Below are 16873 nucleotides of genomic sequence, written 5' to 3' on the forward strand. Positions count from 1 at the left end.
TGGATTTTTTTAAAAGAAGTAATATAAAGTTAGGTTAAGCAAATACAGAGAGACAAGTCACTTTTAAATGTGAGAAGAAACAAGAAGAAGCACACTTCACAAGTGAGGAACTGTCATTCTTCTCTCCTATTGCCAATCTCATTACACCACCTTTGACTAAATATTAAATAAAGAGCTTATGAAATTAAAAGCCAGGACATTAACAGCTGAACATACAGAAGAGTCATCTGCCTGGTCATCTGAGGACAGGCAGGGGTTGGGAGGTGAGGGTAATTTTCACAATAGTAAAAGCAGTTAATTATAGACAGCTAGATAATATATGGGCATTGATATAAATGAATGTCAATCCTTAGTTCCCCCCAAAAGACCATGTGTATTTTCTAGAGCTTCTGGATGTCCATTTCAAAAGAATTCTCCCCAATAAGTAAAATACTTTTATTTTCTCAGTACTTAAAAATAAAAGAGAAGAGAAAACTAGAATGTTATCTGCAACAATGAGTCATCAGCTACTGCAGCTCTGCAACACCCAGGTCTCTCGCCGCAGCCCTCAGAAAGAAGGGCTATCTTTTAATGACACACACGAATCCCTGCACTGCCTGGTTGCAAAGCATAATTAATTCTGGCCTTTTTATGCTTAATGAAACATCTTGCACACATGACAGCAGTGGGTTTGAGCTTCTTGTGTGTACCTAAAATAGGGAAATCCCTAGCAACAACCTAGTTCTACTCAAAATGCTCTATAAGTTACATTTGTATGAGTTCTGCTGTCATTTCTTCAAAATATATCTCTTAGATCAAGCAAATTGTGCTAAAGAAAACTCACAACCAACCACCTGTATGAACAGTTGTCTTAACTTTTAAAAGTGTGGAATGTTTTGTTTTTCAAATTACTTGGCAGTAAATGCGTGGTTTTATTTCTCAACTTGTGGCTGCAATAGAAGGGTTTTTAAACAAAGTAATCTCTTATCCATAGCTGCTCAATACAATTTCCCTTTATTAGAATAATTTTTCTTATGTTAATACATACTTACATGTTACTGTTCAGAGGCTACAACTCTGTTGAGAATTTCAAAACATGAATTTTCAAGATTCCATTTCAAAACACAAATAACAGTATGAGTAAATTTTTAAAAAGAAACTTAACTGAAAGATTTACCTTGAAAGATTTATCCCTTTTATATATTCAATTATTCTAGCCCTGAGGAATCTTGAAATCAAATGCATACTTTTAAAGGTACAACTGCTGTAAATGCAGTTTCTTTGCTCTAATTATAGATTGTACACAAAACAAGTGAATAGTGAAATACAGAATCCCTCTCACCTGTTTAGGTGTAACCCCAGGCATGCGGATGTCCAACGCAAAATCGGATGAATCAATAGGAATTACTGGTCGGGTGGTACCAAGACACTCATCAGAAAATGGTCTGGTAGTTTCTTTAAACCTTAAAAAAGAAGACAATTTCAATATCCTTGAACATAATGGAATCCTTACTTGACATGAGAAGGAAAAAAATGGAATTGTATAACTATAAGTTTAAAGATTATTGATTGAGACCCAATGAAAACATGTTAATAACTTATATAATGTTCTAAAACATTCTCAGAACTGCATTTAATACTCCATGAGCAAAATATGCCCAATTGTAAACAAAATATAATCAAAGCAATCAAGCAGTTTCAATAAAAACTTGTCAAAATATTTACCTGTTACCGTTAATGAAAATACAGTGTTGATAAATTAGAATTATCACAGGCCTGATGATTCTAATGGAAGAAATGTTAACCATAACCCAGTACAATTTTGTAACTATTTTACGAGTGCCCAGTATTACTAGTAAGAAACAAAAAAACATCGGTAATAATGCTAGGAGGCAGAGTTGTATGGGGGGTGGGGGGGCTGCGATGTGAATTTCAAATGTCCAAGTGCATAAATATTTAATACTTGGTAATTATGAGGAGTGTGTATACAGTTCAATGCTTTCCCATGAGCTATTACAGATCTGCTTCTCCCCACCACTTACCTGATATTTTATTCTTCGAGCTATTATAAACAAGAAGGCATTCAAGTCTAAACGACGATATTGTAGTTTCTGAAATATCTCCCCAAGAGGGAGAGATTTGTATTGGAAATCACAACTTCTAATTGGAGCTTTGAAAGCCAGTGCGGCTTGGCTACAATACAGTGGGCTTTTTTTTTTTTTTTCCTGTAAGGGGGACTTTACAAGAAGTTACTGTGTTAAAATTCCAAGTCGTTTCAGCCAAGGAAATCAACCTTGTATACGTCTCCGACACTCTGGTTCGGAAAAGTGATTACATTTTTCAACAGCATGCACAGATACCACCCGAACGACACTTCGCCTGTGTTTTGATTTTTTTAAATAAATAAGTAAATAAATAATAGAAGCAAACAAACACCCACCTCTTAAAGACAGAAAGGGGGCTTCTGAAACCCAAACAGCTGCTTTGAAAAACCAGGAGGAGAACTAGCAGGCTGCGCACGCCAGCCATGGCCACGCCGCTCCGGCCCCGCCGGGAGAGGACCCGGCAGCGCCGCGCTGGGCTGGGGCCGGTGCTCGGGCAGCAGCGCCGCCAGCAGCCGCTACTTCATGGCCGGAGCGCGGAGGGCGTCCTGCGGCGGCCACACACCATCTGCCTGCGAGAGCGGACGAGGTGCAGGGTCTGGGTCACCAGCTTCAGGCAGACACCCGTGAGCAGGCGGGACTTTTGTCCGGTCCGCAGGCGGAAGCTTTCCTCCTTCCAGAGCTGCTTTGGGCCCTGGTGCTGGGGGCTAGACGTGCGGGTTCCTTATCATTCGGGAATGACAGGGACTGTGAGGGATATCACACAAACCCGCGTCAGTCATCATTCAGAACCTGCAAAAATAGAAGCAGATAATGGATGACTAACACATTACAGCATTTGTCCTCAGCAAATCCCAGCTGAGGTTCTCTAATACATTCGTAGTTTCACAAGCTTGAGCCCAAGCCTGGGGAAAATGCTGGTCTGTTGATCTCCCTCCCCCCACAACCAGCCCCCAAGATTCTCACAAACCCCCCATACCCCCTGTTCAGGTTTTTGCTCTTTTTCCCTCACACCCACTCTCTCCTTTCCTTTTCCTACTTCTTCGCCCCTTTTCCCTCTCATCCACCCCACTCTCCGGATTTCTTTCCCTTACTATATCACTCCCTTCTATCATCAAAATGTACTAATACCTCAGCTGAATGTAAACAAAGTTATTCACATAAATGACAGGCTAAGGACACAAGAAAAGGGGAAAAAAAAAACTTGAGAGGCAGAGACAAACCACTTGAATACAACAGTAATCAGATAGAAAAAGATTGAGAACAAAGGCATGTTTATGTATGTGCATCACAGAGCTACAGATCTAAGGAGAATGATACCCCCTCCCAAGAAGGATCACCAGCAATCCCTGAAGTTCCCAGGATTATTTTAAAACAAACCAAAAAATCTGGACAGTTCACATGATATATGAATGTAAATGTCTATTTAAAAATTCTGCATCTAATACCCAAGTAATAATTACTTACTTATAAGGCATGCTTCCCAAAACACATTCTTTCCTGAATAAAGTTTGGAGATTTACAGTGCAATACATTTAGAAACAGCAGGGAGAATCTCAGCTGGCCCCCAAATGAGTTTATCTAAAGGGAATGATCAAAGCCTTAACATTATTATAAATGAGAGGGGTGCAGAACTAATGCAACATCTCAACATTTTATGAATAGGATTCAACTAGGCTAAATTTTAAAATATGTGTGTTTTGACTTTATTGCTGTCTAAATGTATTTCAGACTATGTGTAAAGTTCGTAAGTTTTAGCAAGAAGGATATATATATATATATATATATATATATATATATATATATATAGTCGCTACACAAAAAAAAGATTCCTTAAAGTTTGATTTTAATCACTAATTATAAACATCGTTTGGAGAACCTCAAATCCAATAGCCAGATAAATAACAGTAAAAAAAAAAAAAAAGTCAGTAAGATCATACAGATGTGCTCCACAGTAATACATTAGCCTCTAAATTATCCTCTGGAAATCACAAGATAATGAAGCTAATCTAAAAACAAACAAAAAGACCCAAACTAAGACAAACAAAAAAGCCATGAACTAAAATTAAATGTGACTACTTCATGGTCAAAGCTTTTTTGAAGACCATCAAATATAAATAAAACATGATAGAATATTGAACCAATCCAAGGATGCTTAGGGCTCACCAGCACCCAAGGACCACAGCTAATTTACATAAGCAATGACATTTTTAAAACACTGATGATACTTGTTTGAACTTTCTCTTTGGCTTGCTGCTTGAGCTTTCAGCAACAAAAAACCTTCACCTTTGTCCCAGTCCCGGGGTAAAGGAAAGAACTCCTTAGGCGGGAATAGAAACAATTGGCCCCAAGGCTGCTATTGCCTTTGTTAGCAACAATGTATAATCCTGTCTAATGACAATACTTGACTTTCCCTGCAGTTCTTTTTGTTTTGTTTTTTGTTGTTGTTTTAATGTATAGGGAGAAGGGATTATATTTTATTATTTCATGCAGAACAGAATTCAAGGACAGTCCTTCCAGTTGGCAGGGAGATTTGGTATTATACAAACACTTGAAAACAAATTTAATATTAAAATTCTTTAAAAGGAACACATCCTGAAGTACTAGCCTTTGAAAAATAAACTCTACTTATCTCTTTGATTGATTTTATTAGCTTTGATGTCTCTAAACCACCCACTAAAAGAAAAGGGAACTTAAGTTGTAAGTGGAAGCAAAGTTGATACATGCAGCCATAAACAGAATAAAAGATCTTATAGGATGAAAGCTAATTACGGTTCTTGGTTCTTGATGCCTTGTAAACTAGAGACAAAAATACACATCATCAAATGAAAAAAAAATCATGTCTAACCATTTCATTTGTTATTTTATAATTCCTGATAATTTTGGAATATATAACATTCAAAAAAAGTGTTAGTAGTCTTCCAATTTAGGATTTTAAAATTTTAACTATATTTCCTTGCATAATTTATTCCCTCATTCAAAACACATACTTCATTTCATATTCTGTACACAATATTGTAATATATTTTGGGGTTTTATAAAATTAAGAAAACTAAGAGAAAATATAGCATATTAAGAGGGATGAGGACTTGACACAATTAACATAAGGTATGTTTACAATGCGGTATCCCTATCAGAGTACTAGAAAAAGGACTCGGAATTTTGAGGAAGGAAAGACCATTTCAACCTTCAAAAGCAGGGTAAGAGAACAGAAGGTAAAGCAGTCTTCAAAGGAAGAGGTGCTACTGAGGGCAGCTTGGAGGTGGTTGGGTTTTCACTGTGGGAGACGGAGTTGGGCCGTCCAGGTGCAGGGAAGGAAGGGGCACAGGAGCCCCGGTGGGGAACAGAGGATGTGTTTGAAAAACTAGTGGACCACAGGTTCTGCCTCCTAGACACCAGCTGCAGATCCAGATTTACTATTTTATTTGTAATACAAAGCAAATATACTGTTTACACATCCATAAATTCTTAGCAAGAATAATTTATAGTTTATACCTGTATGGACATTAATTCCAGAAATGAAGCAATTACGTGGGGAAGTACAGCCTGGTACAGAAGACCATTAAACTAATTTGGCTTTTACAAAGTAAGCAGTTATTCCTTTCAATTTTCATTTGAGAAAAAAAAAAAAAAAGAGTGAAACTGTAACTGGTCAAAGAATTAAATAAATATATTGACCATTCATTCCTTGATTCATTTTCCAACAAGAGAGAACAGTATAGCATAGTGGCTAAGAGTTTGTAAACTGAAGGAAAACTACCTAACCTCCTGGCTCCACCAGTCACTAGACTTGTGAAACGTGGTCCGGCCTCTCTTTGACTCAGTTTCCTCATCTGCAAAATGGAAATAATCCTACTACCTATCTCATAGGGTTGTTACATGGAACAAATGAATTCATATCCTTTGAACCATGCTGGACACATAATAAATGTTTGCTATTACGGTTGCTGCAACAAATATTTATTGAGTGCATCGGACTATCTTAATGCTGGGGATGGTGATAATTAAGGCAGATAAAGTTCCCACTCTTAAAAATATTACTTTCCAGTGGGCAGGGGGGAACAAATGAAAATAACTACCAAATTATAAATTTCATTTTCTTTTAAAGAGATTTTATATGGTTTTCTACAATGACTTCTGATTAAACCGATTAAACGATGCATATCCATTACCAAAGCAATTCGACTCTAGGGTTTTATTCTTGGGCAAAAATTGAACAAGAGCACAACCATGTTTATAACGATATTTACTAGCACTGTTTATAGTAACAAAGAACTAGATGTTTATAATAGCAAAGAACTGGAATCAATTTATATGCCCATCAATAAAATATTGGTAAAATAATTTTTTGAATACTACGCATCCCTTAAAAAAAAAAACGAGGTCTATTTTTATAGGCAAGGTCATATTCTATGACATACTGTGTCTTTCTGCACACCTTTTAAAAATGTTTAAACAATCTCAAACTTATAGAAATATTGCAAGTACAGTACAAATAATTTTTTTTCTTTAACCATCGGAGAACTGCTGACCTGATGCCTCATCACTTTGAATACTTTAGTGTGTGCTTCTTAAAGTACAATCCACTACGTAACCTTAATACAGCTATCAATATAAAAATATTCATATTGACACATTACTAGCATCTAACCCTCAGTCTCCAAACTCAGTCCCAGTAACATTTCTTACAGCAAAAGAATCCAGTTCAGAATCAAGCATTGTATATGAAGTTGTCATGTCTCTAGTCTTTTTCACTCCAGGACAGTTTCTCAGTTTGTCTTTAACTGCTATGACCTTGACTTTATTGAAGATTGCAGACCAGTTATTTTTCAGAATGCCTCTCAATTAGCGTTTGTTCTCTGTTTCATCAGGGACTAGATTCAGGTAGTGCATCTCTGGCAGGAATATCAGAGAAGTGATGCTGTGTTCTTACTGCATCTGTATTAGTGTCTATTGCTGCATAGTTTATTGTTTTCAACTAAGTTTGGGTCTATTGCCCCAAACTTAGTTGAAAACAATAAACTTAGCTGGTGACTCTCTAATGAGGTTACAATCAAGATGCTGGCAAGGGCTGCAACCATCTGAAGGCTTGACTGGGGCTAGAGGACTTGCCGGCAAGGTGAGTCATTCACACAGCTGGCGAGTTAGTGCTGGCTATTGGCAGACACAATGTTTCCTCACTATGTGGCTTTCTCTCCAGGGCTGCGTAAGTGTCCTTACAATATGGAAGCTGGCTCTGGTGAGAGTGAGCAATGTCTTTTAGGACCTACCATTAGAAAACACATACCATAATTTCTGTAATTTCCTATTGGTTGCACAAATCAACCGCACTCAGTGTGGATGAAGACGACCCAAAGGCATGAAAACTAGGAGGCAAGGATCATCTTCATGGAAGCTGACGACCACAGCATCTTATGAAGTGGCATGCAATTTTGATTGGTCCCATTACTGATAATGTTAACTTTGATCATTTGATTAAGGGGGTGTCTTTCAGACATTTCCACTGTAAAGTTACCATTTTTCCCATTGTAATTAATATTTTTTGGTGGAGAGGTTATTTTACACTGTATAAGTACTCCATTTCTCGTCAAACGTTCATTTCATTCATTTATTCATGATATCCTAATGGACTCAGAGTTTCCTGTTTTATTCGAAGGGTTTTAATCTGTCACTAACTTAATTTACATTGCTTACTTTGATGCTTAGGTTGTCTCAGCTGTGGCTCCTTTTAGCTAGCTGTTGTATCCGTCTGGCATGTCCCATAACCCTGAGCCCTTCCTTGCTTATTGCCCTCTCTCCCATTTGGGCTCAAAACCCACCCCAGGGCTTCTCTTTTGCTCTTCATCCCACCTGGCCTTTGCTGACACCCTACACTGTATGTTCCACACACATGGATGCCCTCCTCACCTGGTTTGGGCTGTGACACCCCACTCCAGGCCACCAACCCCACTACACTGATGCCCTCCTTACCCCAGATGGGCTCCACACACCAGACCAGCTCACCATTCCTGAATGTCTGCATGCTCTGCCCACATAACAGCTTTCAGACTGAGTTTTCAGGAAGAGAGAGGAACGACATTAATTTTTTAAAGATCAAATTATAGAACAGGGTACACGTGTATTTAAACATTTGAAGTACTATAACTTCATTATATTTCCAGTGGTTTTCTGTGGGGATAGTTGGGGGGAAAAACGGGGAACTTTCACTTTCCATTCATATGCTTTTGTAGTCTTTTAACTTTCACAAGCTTATATTATTTTCATAACCAGAAGAAGAAAAAATACACATGCACACAGATTTTAGAATATTTTATTAAATGTGATTCTACAGATTTCAATTTATGTGTTAATGCCTACCTGAGTTAGAAGATGTTTTCAAAAATTAATAACTCTCCTTTTTTCTGCTTGACAAGAACTTTACAAGCTAAATTTTGTGGTGGTTGTGTAGCCCTAATGCAGGGTTTCTCAGCTCAGCATGAGCAACATTTTGGCCTGAATAATTATTTGCCGTAGAAGACTGTCCTGTGTATTAGAGGCTGTTTAGCAGCACCTCTGGACTCTACTCACTAGATTCCAGTTGCACTTCCTTCAGCTGTGACAACCAAAAATGTCTCCAGACATTGCCAAATGTCTTCTGGAAGGTAAAATCACCCTGGATGACTGCCACGGTTATAATATTGTTCATTATGATGAAGCTTAATTTGTAAGTCTTATGTGATGTAATTCCCTTCAAATACATGTAATGAGACATAAATGGCCTAAAATAGCGCTTGCAAATATGGAACTTCTAAAAAAATGGGGGAAAAATAATCATTACAGCAAGTAACACGTATTGACTACATGCCAGGCATTGACTTTATGCATATTATCTCACTGAATTCTTATGACTTTGAAGTACAGGTTATAATTCCCGTTTTACAGAGGAGGGATCTAAGATTTAGAAAAATTAGTAAACTTGTTCTGGTTACATTGCCATAGAGCAAGCATTCAAATCCTGGCTTGTAGACTCCAGCATCGATTCTCTTAACTCACATTCTTCAACACATAAAACAGACACACTACATTGACGGGATGTTTTCTTCAAATACAACAAAAGGCAAATCCTTGGAACATCATTTTAATGTAAAACAGTAATAGCCAATGTTTATCAAGCAATTCCTACGTGCCAGGCACTGTGCTAAGAAGCACTGTATATAGATTAGTGCTGAATTCTCACAGCAACTGTATGACATCTGTACCATTATAGCTCCCATTTTACTGAAGTGGCAACTAGAAAAAGACAGACTTGGTAACCTGTCCAGGGTACACAGCCAGGATATAAACACAGGCATACTGACACCACAGTGGAAACCCTTAACTAGTCAGCTGTAAATGTAACCTAATCTTTTTCTCTTTTTTCATTCATGTATTAGGAATCAGTAACATTTCCTCTGCAGCCTTACTAACATTACTCATTTAGATAACTCGCTGAAGAACAAATTGAAGATCAATGACTAGGGTCTAAATCTGATCCAAAGTAAGTTTTTCATTGGCTTGCAAAAATTTTCACCAAACCCTCTCCTGAATTTGAATTCTGAGTAAATATTTCAAACCAAAAAGATTTCACATAAAACCCTGACTTCCAGTGTCTCTTGAAGAGTTGGCATCACATTTCCACATGGCAACAATTAGCTGAGTGTCTTTGTTTTCTGGACAAGTCTGCAATCTGCAGATCACAACAGTCCCCAACATATCCCAACATTCCCGATTTGCTCCCAGATCTTGAAGCCAAGAATAGTTATTTGAACTGCGACTCAGCACTGAGGTGTAGTTGTTGTCAGTCTGTTCATTTGTACTTTGTTTTTATATACCTGGCCATTTTTTCTGATTAACATTACTAGCTGTATCCTAAAATTGTTTGTTTTGTGATCCCAGAGATACACCCTTTCTTCATGTGAGGAGGTAAATTTCACCCTATATAAAGCATAGAGTTTGCCGCACTTAGATATACTAAGTTGCTGCTGCTTTTCTTTTTGTTTCGTTTCTTTGCTTTAAGGCTCTGTTTGTCGTCGTTAGCAAGGCACATCAAATGAGCCCCATCTCTTCTAACATGTAGCCAATGTGAAGTATCCTTCCCTTACAAGTCAAAATTGGCTGGGTACCTATTAGAGGATATATGTTAAATCTCAAGGGTACCATTCAGCATATAATTCTACTGAAATACGTACTTGCCAACAGTAACAAATTGTATTTATTCATTTTCTGTGTTTCCATGATCAGTACCAGATGCCCTTTAATATGTCCATTAGTCATCAAATCGCTCAGTCCTGTAAATACTTCCATGGGGGAAAAATACCAAAAGATTATTCTTAATTAAATTTCTCAACTTTGACTAATACAAATGTTACTTCATAACACATGGATCTAAATTCAGCACTGGCGTATTTTAGTGTAAGATAAAACAGATCCCTGTGCTCCAATCAGCACACATCTTTTAGTTCTAAGGTCTGCCCTGGGAAGTTCTTAAGAGACTGCTGCACTGCCCAGGAAATCATTAGCCATTATTCATGACATCAGAGGGGGAGAATGGCTCCTTTGCATGCTGCTCATTTGCCCACCAGGTATCTTATTTATTTATAAGCTCAGAAGGACACATAGACTTTAGTGTCAGAAGAAGAGCACAAAGCACTTCTGCAGCTATCATGTCCTTTCTCCTTTAAACATTCTTATTGAGTGTGTTTGGGGGGTCAGGGGGAACAGGCCATCAGCCTTGTCCTACACAGTCATTTAGCAAGGTGGCAGCCTTCATTGATTTCTGTCCTAACCTGTAGTGAAGTTAGAGATGAGGGCCTAAACTTACAGGCTATCACAATACACCACTTCAAAAATTAATAAGCTCTGTTCCTCCTTTTCAGTGAAGTTTTTGAGAAACTAGTGGGAAACCTAATACCTCAGACCCAACTAAATTTCAAACGTCCAGTTTGTATCTTTCAATAAAGTGTGAATCATGGAATGACCCACTGATTGAGGTACTGAATTACCTCATTACCTTTTGCATTACCTTCGTAATACTTCCTTTGTGGGTCTTTGCATTATTACTTTCTTCTATTTCTAAGAGGAAGTTAGTGTAGAATGGAAGGTGGGAGGATATGCATTTAAATGTAAATATTTAGTGCCAGGCACTGGATTTAGGTAAATATGGCCTGAAAATGGTGATCTGCCTTCTGTCTTTCTTGCAGTTAATCAATCCACCTTTTTTTAATGAGTTGTCCTCTTTTGTAGGAATATTTTTCCTGTTTATGATTCCACATCGCTAGACATAGTTATTCCCAAAGTATTTTAATACATATTAAATGCCTCCTGATGACTTCAGAGGCAGGAGCTATTAACTACACAGGAAACCTGGCTCATATCCAGAACATGCAATTACAACACAAGTATTCTTTTTCTTGATAAGTAAAATATTGACAGGAAATGTCTAGATTTTCATTCAAAAATAACACTGAACTGTTATCTTTTTTTTTTCTTGTTCTACTCACACAGAAGCATTTTCTCCCATAGCAGAATCATATTTTCAAGTGATTTTTGTTTCCCATTTCAAACGTTCACGTCCTTACAATAAAATGCCCATAAACATACCCTTTTCTATTATAAAAGTTTTGCTATCCTTTTCTTTATATCTCTCAGCTGTATAATTACAGTACTTAGAGTGGAATCTATAATCATACAACACTATTATATAATTTTAAAACTTACAGGGATTTTTCTTTAAGATCAAGAAAGAATGTCAAAATATTCTCTAATTTATATAATTCTGCTCAATCGAGTGTACAGTAACATAGAGGGATTCTATAAAATATACACTGCACCTTGCCCCCTCCATCCATCTCAACTATGTAATGTAAATGCCATTAACAAAAGGAATACAGTTGCTTAAAAACATTTTAATGTCTTTTATTTTAGGGTATAGAAGCTACAATAAAATTTAACTTAATCATAAAAAGACCATTTGAATTGTTAAATATGCAATTTACCATGGAAAGAAGTACTATGTACTGAAGTAGGTTACATTCAGATATTTTAATTTCTAGTCTAGAGTAATAATAGTTTTCTTTGATCAGTGTACCCAAACTCCCCATGAACTGTCAGTGAAGAGCTTCATAATTTTCTTCTAGCTGAAAAAGATCAAAGCATTCTTATGTTTGCTAGAACTCTCTGATACTGCTGCACAAACAGGCGATGAGTTTATTTTATTGCTATTAAACTGCTTCTTGCTGTCTTGAGCTTAGGAAGAAGTGGTTTATTTTAACAAGGTACTTACAGATTGGCTTGCTCTTCCCCAATGTTTAATCTTCCTTACACGATTTCCTACAGTGATTTGCCCTGCACCCTGGGACTGAAAATGAGAGATGAAGAAAGATAAGGCCCATGATTCTCCAGGCCTGAGAGAACACATCGGGTGCAGTCCCAATGGTATCACGCCAAGGAAGTGAGGAATAAGCACCCCGGTGACCTTACTTGCCCTCTTTCCATTATCGATGTTATATGCCCTAACCTTGAATTACATCAAAACTAAAAGTTGCGATTTTAAATCAGAGAAAAATGTGAAATATCCCAATTGTGTTTGTTAATTTTAACCAACATAAAAGAGGCCCACAGACAATATGGCACGGAGAATTGGTTCCTGACTTTGAAATATGAAAATCCCTTTTTAAAATCAACATTTCATGAATCTGTACACTATAATACAGATACTATTAATAATGAAAATAATATTTACTAATTACTGAGTATTTGCTATATGCCAGGCAGCATTTGAAGAACTTTTTGTGTATCATTTCATTTAATTCTCACAACGTCCTATGAGCAATAGTATTGTCTCCATTTTACAGATGAGGAAATAGAGGCATAGAGAGGTCATAGAACTGGCTTGACATTGACATTGGCTGGTTTCAGAGGCAAGAGCTATCAACTACCAGGTTACACTTGACAGAGGCTGTACATCTGGTATTTGATAATTAAGAAAACACGAGGGGTGCCAAAAAAATGTATACAAGTGGACACTTTGATCAACGTTGCTCAAGCAGTAGTTTGCTGTAATCAGAAGTGTCTGGACGCTGATGGTAACCACTTTGAGCACCTCTTATAATTGCAGGAGTCAAACATGACTTGTATTCATCTTTTGTTGATCAGTATATATTGAGTATTACAATTTTAATAGTTTTTTACTTTCTTAAAATGTGTATACATTTTTTTGGCACTCTCTGTATGTAAAGGAGAAATAAACTATTACTGATTCAATAATGCTTTTAAATGACTATTTTATATCACATATAACTAAAATCAATAGTACACACAAGTGTAAGACTTGTTGTTTCACATCACACAACGCTTACTTCCTACCAGTGGCTCCGGGCTCCACCTCAAGTCTTCCTCCCTCCGGTACATTCTGAGCCAACAGGTAGAAATCACTGCTGTAAAATGGAGAGGATAGTCTTGCACTTGAAATCAGAAACTGTGGTTCTAAGTCCCATTTTAGGGTTTCACTTCACATTTCTGAGCTTTGCTTTCCTCCTGTATATATAGCAGGCGTTGATAAATGCACAACCAAAGGGCAACTGTGAGAAAATAATCTGAGCAAATTCTGAAATGAACAAAATGCCATAGAGATGTAAGTTCTTATTAGGGTTTCAGGTTCAGTTTTATCAGTCAATAAATTTTTAAATCTTTGTATTATTTTTCTAATTTTGCACTGTTTACTCTGAATCTACTTATATCTTATCTCTGAATAAAGTTTCAGAGTACTAGAACATCTTCAGGTGGCAGGCACTGTAAAATTATCATGGAAGATTCATGGGGGAAAAAACAGGGCTAAAAGACCCAAATTTAAACACTCTCCTTAACACTAAAAATAACAGCAAAAACAGTAACTCTGTCATTCAGCAAAAATAGAACTAAAATCTTAACCTAAATCATTTGAAATGTGCTCCAGTAATCATGAATAACAATTTACATTTCAAGGAAATTACCAATATTATGTTAAGATTATTGGGAAACATTTATTGGGTACTGGCTCTGACAGGTACTATACGTCATGGCCTCAAGTTTCATGACTTAAACGCTATAGAGGCAGGCTTGCGGAACCAACTGCCCAAACAAATCAGCAATGGAGGTAAATAACATGCATTTATATTCCAAAAGCAGTTACATATTTTCTGGTAAGAAATAAATATAAAATGGTAGAACCAACTAGGTGCTTGGGATTTAAATGAGACAAATAGATTACTAGTAATACCTGCCTATCTCTTTATAGTATTGACAAGAAACGTAACTTATAGTTGCTAAAGTATTTTAAAGATGAAATGTGCTGTACGACTACTAAGTACTACACAAGTACTAAATGCCATATGCTATATGAGTGAGCAACTTTACTACTATTTACTTGATTCAATTGAATTTAACATTTATTCCTAAATAGAGAAATTATATATGCATTGCCTTGCTGCAAGATGGCATTGTTGGAACGGATTTTTTTCAGCTTTTGAAATGAAATTTTAAAAGGATGTATATGTGCAGAGATTTCATTTTTTTATTTGTTTCACATTATGATGAATTTCTATTATTGTAAGGTTAAGTCTGTCTTTCAAATGGTGAAGAAATCATGCAGATAAGAAAACTTTGATCATGATACAACTAACGCATGACAATATGTAAAACTCTTGATAAAGCAAACACTGCCCCTTCCAGTCCAGTAATTCAATTAAAAGACTGTTATCTCTTTTCAAATGGCATATTCCTAAAGACTTCGTAAAAATAGAAAACAAAGAGAAAATAATAGGACCTTAAACCATTAAACGTACTATTAATAAAGGTGCAGACAATAGTTATAGATTTAGAGTGATGATATTTACTATTCCTTTAAAATACGTTAAGGTCATCATCAAATCTTTTAAAATTCCATTGACAAAATAAAACTATAAAATAATCAGTGGTTCCCATAATCAGTCCTGAGGTATGTCAGAATGTACTTACAAGAGGCTCAACATTTTATCTTTCAATATGATTTTTCAGAAAAATTTATGTCTCTATCAATGCATTCAAAATTGATGGCCCATGCTTGACCGGCTGGTCATATCTATCATAACAGCCAGCAGATGACAACTTTGTTAATACAGGGACGGATACCAACTGGGAAGACAGCTTCTAGATGGGTCGTGCTGGTATACATCTAGGAAAAAAAGGTACCGACTACTGCTCTTTTGGCATGGTAGAATTCGTATTTTATTTCACGATATCTTCATCTATGATTAAAGAAATGATAAACTGAATGACAGAATGGAAGACTGATACTGTTAAATATGAGTGGAGTTAATTCAAACACAATGGGGAAATATACTTTAAATTATTCTATTGATTAAAGCTAAGAACAAAAAGTAAAATTTATTCTTCCATAAATAATCATAGGCACTACCATCTGCCTATCTTTGTGTTGAACTCAAGGCCATAGAGTTGTTTGAAGGTACTACGAAAATACTAAATTCTGAATTAGCCAAATTAACATTTTAAGATGGCTTATTTTGTGTCTTGTTTCTGAAACTTTGTAACAGTCTCGTTATTGTTTCATAAAATACCAAATTTTTTTCTTGCTATCAAAGGGATCAACATCTTTTATCACTGTTTTATCTTAACCAAATGCTAATTTTAAAATCAGAAAAATAAATGGAATATTAAGCAGTATTAATTTGCCTAAAAGAGAAGAAAACTGTGATAAATTTTCTCTTTTATTTTGATATTTAAATTACTATTGGTATTACATTGTAATGAGATAAAGGTTCATTAAGACAGCCTTTGTTATGTAAAAACAAAACACACTAGAGGGGAAATTATTGAGTTACAATTACTCTCCAAGGATATGGCAAATGAGATATCATTAAAATATTTAAGTTTAATTATGCAACATTTTCCAATACATAACCAAAATACATATGCACATACCTAAGTACTTCACTCACTCCTGAAACCTGGATTTTTCTCCTAAGAACATTAATAAAATTATAGAAAAATTCTAAGGAGAAACAATTGCATATTTATGCACATAAAATATTATTTTCTAAACTAATTAGAGAGTCCATGGGATCACTAAGCAGAGTTTTCCCCACACATTCAGTATCAGATTCCATCCCACATTCCTACCACTCCACGACGATCCAATCAGTACATTATTCTGCTTTTTGCTTTCCCAAAATGGAAGCTGCTAATTTGAGTGTCCTGTCCCTTCATATTTGCCTCACAAATTAATTCATTTGAACCTGAGATCTAATGGTGATCCATAGCTACTGCTGCTTTTCTTTCTACGCCTACATTCTTTTATCTCTATTCTCCACCTCAAAATTTCCCGAGTGTGAATTTTGTAGGACACCATATGTGCTATAAAGGAGACACACCTAAGTTCCCCACAGCTGGGGAGCTTGTGGCAGAGCTGGGTAGGACAGCCCGGAGTACTGTCTACCAAATAGGCACATGACTTCCCTGAACCAATGAAAGGGGAACAGAAGTAAATTGTGTCAATCCAAGCCGAGGTTTAAAAAGCCATTCTCATAATTCACCATACTTTTCCCCTCTATGTTATCTACAGAAATACCTCCTCCCCCTTCTATTCAGTGATGGGTGATGCTGAGAAGGAGGCTGCCCATTATCCTGAACCCAGACACTCTCTGAGGAAGGCAGAGGGCAAGAGAAGAAACAGCCCCCTTAGAGACACTTGGATTTAGAAATTACCCAAAATGTACATGAAAAGAGAAGGTTAAAGTGAA

The 16873-nt window shown here is 36.5% G+C and overlaps 1 protein-coding gene across 39 annotated transcripts in view; it reads right to left on the bottom strand.

Annotated features, from left to right (window-relative positions):
* Positions 1 to 16873, bottom strand: part of PAM (peptidylglycine alpha-amidating monooxygenase) — a 260955-nt gene that overhangs the window by 147340 nt on the left and 96742 nt on the right. For all 39 annotated transcript variants that reach the window (XM_074328672.1, XM_074328669.1, XM_074328654.1 and 36 more), the window contains 2 exons: positions 2420 to 2873; positions 1322 to 1442 (listed from right to left, as the gene is read on the bottom strand). In XM_074328672.1, the coding sequence (XP_074184773.1) occupies positions 1322 to 1442; positions 2420 to 2508 (210 nt within the window). In that variant the 5' untranslated portion in view covers positions 2509 to 2873. The remainder of the gene's footprint in view (positions 1 to 1321; positions 1443 to 2419; positions 2874 to 16873) is intronic.

This window comes from Rhinolophus sinicus, linkage group LG03 (assembly GCF_036562045.2).
Source record: "Rhinolophus sinicus isolate RSC01 linkage group LG03, ASM3656204v1, whole genome shotgun sequence".
NCBI classification, from domain to species: Eukaryota; Metazoa; Chordata; class Mammalia; order Chiroptera; family Rhinolophidae; genus Rhinolophus; species Rhinolophus sinicus.